The 6,051-nt window shown below is 42.1% G+C and overlaps 1 protein-coding gene across 1 annotated transcript in view; it reads right to left on the bottom strand.

Moving 5' to 3' along the window:
• Positions 1–1,947: 1,947 nt before the first annotated feature.
• The window catches only part of LOC140140471 (transient receptor potential cation channel subfamily M member-like 2), a 31,601-nt gene continuing 27,497 nt past the window's right edge, over positions 1,948–6,051 (bottom strand). Inside the window, exons 13-15 of the mRNA XM_072162231.1 lie at positions 5,330–5,417; positions 3,996–4,200; positions 1,948–2,179 (exon numbers count right to left, since the gene is read on the bottom strand). Coding sequence (XP_072018332.1) covers positions 1,948–2,179; positions 3,996–4,200; positions 5,330–5,417 — 525 coding nt within the window. The remainder of the gene's footprint in view (positions 2,180–3,995; positions 4,201–5,329; positions 5,418–6,051) is intronic.

The following is a 6,051-nucleotide window of genomic DNA, read 5'->3' as shown; positions in this document are numbered from 1 at the left end:
AGGCGATACTGAATGCGGACGTCAATTTCATACGGCAATTCTCGATTCACAATAAGATGCGCCACCAGCGGTTGCTCTTGGTACTCAACGAGGATCGACATCGTCGTGATCAACAGATAGAAAATAGATCTGGTAGAATTGGAAATTGCTGTTTTAGTGTGCATTCGCGAGTAACATCATTATATTGATATTCAAACACACATTGACATAATATGACGTGGTATATCGAAAGCAGGCACTTTTGGGCAGGATCTAAAATGGAGTATAGTAATTGACGGGTGATTTTTTCACAATTTGGGTTTTCTGCAAATTTATGATGCTAATGTTTAAAACTATTGTCTGATTGTCTTTTTCAAGGTCATTCCTACTCTCAACATTATCAATAATTATCAAAAAGGCCGACATCTAAATTTCCATATCTTCGCTTCTAGGAATGTCCGATTTCATACTAGCGGCGTTTTGGAGCAAAATAACTATATTTAAGATTATGTAAAAACCTCAAAATTGATAACCTGCCCAAAAGTGTATGTTTTAACATGACACGTCACATATGTTCCTTGGTTGTACTCAGGGGCGTAGCCAGCTGTCTTGGTCGGAGGGGGGGGCAAAATAAAATTTCTTGGGGGGGGCACAGAAGAAAAAAATGCAGTTGCATCATACAATACATAGAGACTGTATGTCTTCGAGCTTCCTGAATAGGCCTTATTTGGATGGTGTGCGCGGCAGCGCGAAAAAAATGGTATTTTACACTATTTTCGCCCATTATCCGACTGAAAAGGGCTTTATTGTTACAATGTGCGCGCGTAGCGTGGAAAATTTTGTATTTTACACTATTTTGGCCCTGAATTTTGCTACAAAAGGGGCTCCTTGCTCTTTTCCTTTGCCCTCCTGATTTTCTCTTTCATTTTTTGTCAGAGGGGCACTTTTTTCTTTCATTCTTTGTCAGGTGGGGCACTCTGGCCCACCTGCCACACCGCTGGCTACGCTACTGGTTGTACATATTACGCAGGCTTTGGATGTCGACTTTATCCCATGATGCACTGCGTAATTGGCCTCTCCCCTGCAACCGCTGGAGGCGCATATCGTATTGTGATTCAAAATTTAAAGCAACATGACATTACGCATTCGTACAACATCCACAAACAAAAGTGTACACACTAGCTCGGGCACCATTCACTCGCTTGCACACAGTACAACCTCCATGTTCGATATTAGGAGGGGCGTATCCAGGGGAAATCCCCCCCGCAAATTTTCTTAAAGGGATAAAAAGGGGACGGCAAAGAGTAAAGTGGCCATAATGACCAAAAATTGGACGAAATATTGACAAATGGGGACGGAAATTTGGCTTTGCAGCCTAACACTAAAATCCTAGCTATTCGCTACCGGATATCAGTCTATCCAGTGGGCTTGTCATAAAGGCAGCATAATTTATTTTTGCAAACATAATGGCTTTAATGGGCCACAATACACTTAATAAATACGCGGCCCGATGAAATCGGATTCGTTCATTTAAAACTATGGGGATAGAATTTGATGTACGAGTAAAAACTATTGATCTTTGTGATCAGAAGCGCAGAAATTCAAATTTTAATGGAGAATATAGAGCAAAAATATTTATGCCTCTTCAGATGAAACACAAATCTAAGTCAATTTCAGAAAAGAATTATAATAATTAACCCTGAATTTGTCCTCGATGTGTGTTCACCCCCCAAATCGTTTGAAATTTGAAACGCCTGCTTAGGGAAACCGTTATGGCGCCATTTAGTAAATAACATTCTTACCGTACTATATTTATTCGAAAGTTAGTGGGGTTTTAGATTGTAATGATATTAACATACATGTTTGTTTTGGGACTTTCTGAATATTCCTTGCCTAATATCGTTTATGCGTGATTGCTGCACTATCCAGGCACTACTTTTGAAACATGATATGAAATATTTAATAGGCCTACCTTGCGTCGTCTCCAGGTTTGTCTAGTCCATGCCGCCAAACTTTATCTACCAGAGCCTGTATCCCAGCATGCCCAATGAACGACAGATTCACTGATAACTCGGCAAGTTTTAGGCATGTTGTATCGCCCCAGGAAGGTACGTGACGAAGAACCACATTAAAAGTATCCGCGGTTTTCGAGGTGGCTTCACAAGCATCAAGAGATTCATAAGCAAGCGCCGCAAATTTCCTATGAAAAAAATCAGCAAAAATAATTACTATCATATCAGTGTGATATCCCTGATCTGAGTCAGCCTACCAATCTATATTTAAGATTTCAAAGGTCTGCTTATCATTACTTTTGGGCTCTGTTGCTTAGTATACTATCCAGAGAGGTTGCGTCCTCGGCTTCGCCTCGGCTGTGAGTCTGTGAGGGCGTCGCCTTGGCTGCGAGACCTCGGTTGTGAGTCTGTGAGGGCCAGAGACTACGGCTAAGTCTGCCTAGACTGTAGTCTGCATGCGCTTGTATTATAAGCCAACAAGCTTAGGCCTATGTTATAGAATGACACTAAACCGAGTTGTTGCTTGTCACCTCTCGCTTTTCCAATAGAGTGTCCAACGTTGACATTACTTCTTCAATCACTCCATCTGAGGAAGTTTGCAACCTCGGCGTCATTCTGGACAGCTGTCTCACCATGAGTGGTCATGTCAACAACATCTGCAAGAACCCCGGCAAGAACGCCTCGTATCATGCTATGCCATTCATAGAATCGGGGAAGTTACGCCGTTACCTCGATGCAGCAAATACCGAAAAGCTTGTTCATGCTTTCATAACTTCTAGATTAGACAATTGTAACTGTATGGTCTTCCGGACAAAGAACTTAACAAGCTTCAATGAATACCGAATGCCGCGGCAAGACTTCTTACACTTAGGAAAAAACGGGACCACATTACACCTGTCACGTTCCAGTTGCACTGGCTGCCGATCCGTCAGAGGATAATGTTGCATCTGACGTACAAAGCATTGAACGAGCAGTCTGCAGCTTATATCCATGTCTATTCATATTACCCTCCAAGGACTTTCCGATCAGCTTCTCGGTATCTTCTCCAGAAATCCGCGTGGAAAACAAAAACGTACGGCAGAAGCTTCACACACGTAGCGCCAGCTCTGTGGAATAACCTCCCTCTTGCTCTTCGATATCCTCAGACTTTTCTCAATTCAAATCTCGCCTCAAGACACAAATGTTCAGCCATGCCTACGACTCATAAACTTCTGCTTTCTTTGTGTGAAATAACGTGTTTTTCCGTTTTGTATAATTGCTGAACCACTAACAACAAGTCACTCACATTTCTATACAACCTTCTTCTGGAATGAACATTTTGGTTCTATAGGGAGCGACATTAATGCTTTAGACTTGGAGGAATTTGCCACATTTCTCCCAGCTGCTCCAACCTGTGTTCCCGAAACATACCTTTGTTTTACTGCCTGGAGGAAGGCATACGGACTGTCATGACTTCCGTAAAAACTCGATATCTAGCATATGTGCTTACTATCGAGCGCCTTTAAAACATGCAAACATGAAGAGCTCCATCCACAAAAGTGTAAAGGGGTTTGAGCAAATCATCGATACACATAGTTATATACGAACAAGTACACCTGCAAATGTGTGTCTCAACCCCATAGCGCCGGACTTTGGTACAATTTGATGTTTTCAAAAGCGCTCGATAGTAAGCACTTATGCTAACTATCGAGTTTTTACGGTATAACAGGGTAATAATCAGGACGAACTGAAAGGTAACCAATACACCTCACCTTCGCAGTGGTAGTCTCTATTTTCTATTCATTTTGTATGAGCACTCATGAGTGAAATTTCCTAAATGTTGATCTAATAAAATATTACTGGACTTGACTTGTATTAATAACTGGAAAAAGTAGAAAAAATAAAAAGAGTACATGTATATTAGTAACAGATGAGATTGTTTAATACTAATCAGGAAAGTTGAACTTCCTGTAATAATTCATGCAAAATCATTATGATGTACAGCAAAAAAACCACCATAGTTACTTTTTCATCTTTTGGAGATGTTCCTGCTGTTCCGTGTATCTGGATGATATTTTCTTGGATTGATTCTTGTACATATTACTAGCGGCTAATGCCGAAGCTATAGGTTCCGAGTCCTCCTCCCAAAAATACAACGCCATCTCGTCGTACCCACACAACAGAGCGAAGATGAACAAATGTCTGTAAGGGTCGTCTACTGGGTCTTTCTCTGGGGGGAAATATAACATACGAGTAAAAAATTGACAGCCCTATGACTCCAGGGGAAGATAAAAGTGTACATGATGTATCAGCAGTGGCGTAGCAGGAGCATCAGGGGCCCATGGACAAGGAGCAGTACGGGCCCTTTTAACCAGGGCGGGATTTAGCCTACCTCATGGAGGCCCTGGGCCAGGCCAAAATTTGGAAGCCCCGAACTCACGCGCGTGCCGAGGAAGGCATGTGCACTCATGTCAGTGGCCAAGTTTTGGTTTAACTAAAGGCGGACTAAGGGAGACTAACATATTTTGTTCAATTCAATTTCAGACTATTTTGACCACAGATCAACATGAACTTTGCTGTTTGAATTTGCGCGAAGCGCTGAGATTTTTTGCTATTTTGACCAAAAACATGTTGTTATTGGGGTTAAAAGAAAGATGCATAGGGCAATTTTGGGGCCCCAGAATTTGGGGGGGGGGGCCCATCTGGCCCAATGGTATAAAAATCCGGACCTGCTCTCCATTATCAGCCCTTATTTAATTCTCGCTTTTGTGCTCGGGGCCCCTGAACCCTCGGGGCCCATGGACTTCGTCCACCCTGTCCCCCCGCTTGCTACGCGCCTGTGTATCAGGCCCGTACGCAGGGGGGTGTGCGGGTGTCCCCCCCCATGTGCAAAAGTATACAAAAAGTCCCAAAATATGACAATTTGCGAGCGTAGCGAGCCAAAAAATCGGGGTTTTTACACTTTTTTGGCCAAAAAGGTCCAAATTTTTGAGGAAGAGTTCACTTTTACAAAATCGCCCCCCTTGGAAAAAAGGTCCACTTTTTCAAAATCAGAAAAAAAAAAAAAAAAAATCCTGCATACGGGCCTAAAATGTAACAAGGAAAAGGGATGGGCTCGCAGATGTAAACAAAGTATAGACACCGGAAGGATATCAGCATATGCTTTGCATTGATATTCGACGACACAAAGCCCAATATAATATTCATCGATTGGCGAGAAGTCCATCTTGGTGCGCATGCACAAAATATGCATGTATTCATAGGACTCATTCGAATCGAAGTTGGCTTCCAAATGACTACCCAATCTGGTCACTCTGCCTGGTATCATCACATTGTGGTAATACATAAATATTACTTACCTTGTCCTCGATTATCCCCGTGGTAATAAGAAAATTTATCAAAAGCGAGTTCCTGCATCACTTCCTGAACCGTATCCAGCACATTGCCCTGGAATGGTAATGAAACGGTAATGTGATTTTCACAAGTGACGCGCAGTGTATTTTACCCATACGAAAAATCATTCCGTACAGTGCATGCACAGATCCTGACAGTGACGCAATCAACCAATCAGCGTTTGGGAAATCGTTAACCCAATGACGATATCGCTGCAATTTCATTGATAGAATTCAAAATCATTCAAAAACACGAATTTTTAATTGCAAATATTTAATTTTTGTGTGTATGAATGTCAATGTCTATCTCAGTATCTGTCAGTGATATATCGTAGCGTGGAATGCGCTGAAGGTGGTGAAGCGGATCCCTTGCAGATTTGGCGGATCTTTTGTTTTTTGTGACATTAAAAATCCATCTTTCGCATGGCCGCTGTGTGTGTTTCCCGGGTGTGTGGGGGTGTACGTGAATGGGGGTTGGCTATGCACAGGCGGCGGATGACATGATCGAGCCGGCAACTCGTGAAACCGCCCGGCCGTATGGCATTTTCCATATACTCGGTTAGTTTTGTGGGGTTCATTATCGAACCCCAACGGTTTTAGCTTGTATTTATATTATTTATCAACATAGGCCTATTTGTTTGTGATATTTTAAGCGTTTTAAAATTTCAAAATTATCCCATTCAATTACA

The sequence above is a fragment of the Amphiura filiformis genome, chromosome 19 (genome assembly GCF_039555335.1).
Source record: "Amphiura filiformis chromosome 19, Afil_fr2py, whole genome shotgun sequence".
NCBI classification, from domain to species: Eukaryota; Metazoa; Echinodermata; class Ophiuroidea; order Amphilepidida; family Amphiuridae; genus Amphiura; species Amphiura filiformis.
Note: the sequence above shows the minus strand (reverse complement) of the source record. Positions and strands in the feature narration are given on the sequence as shown.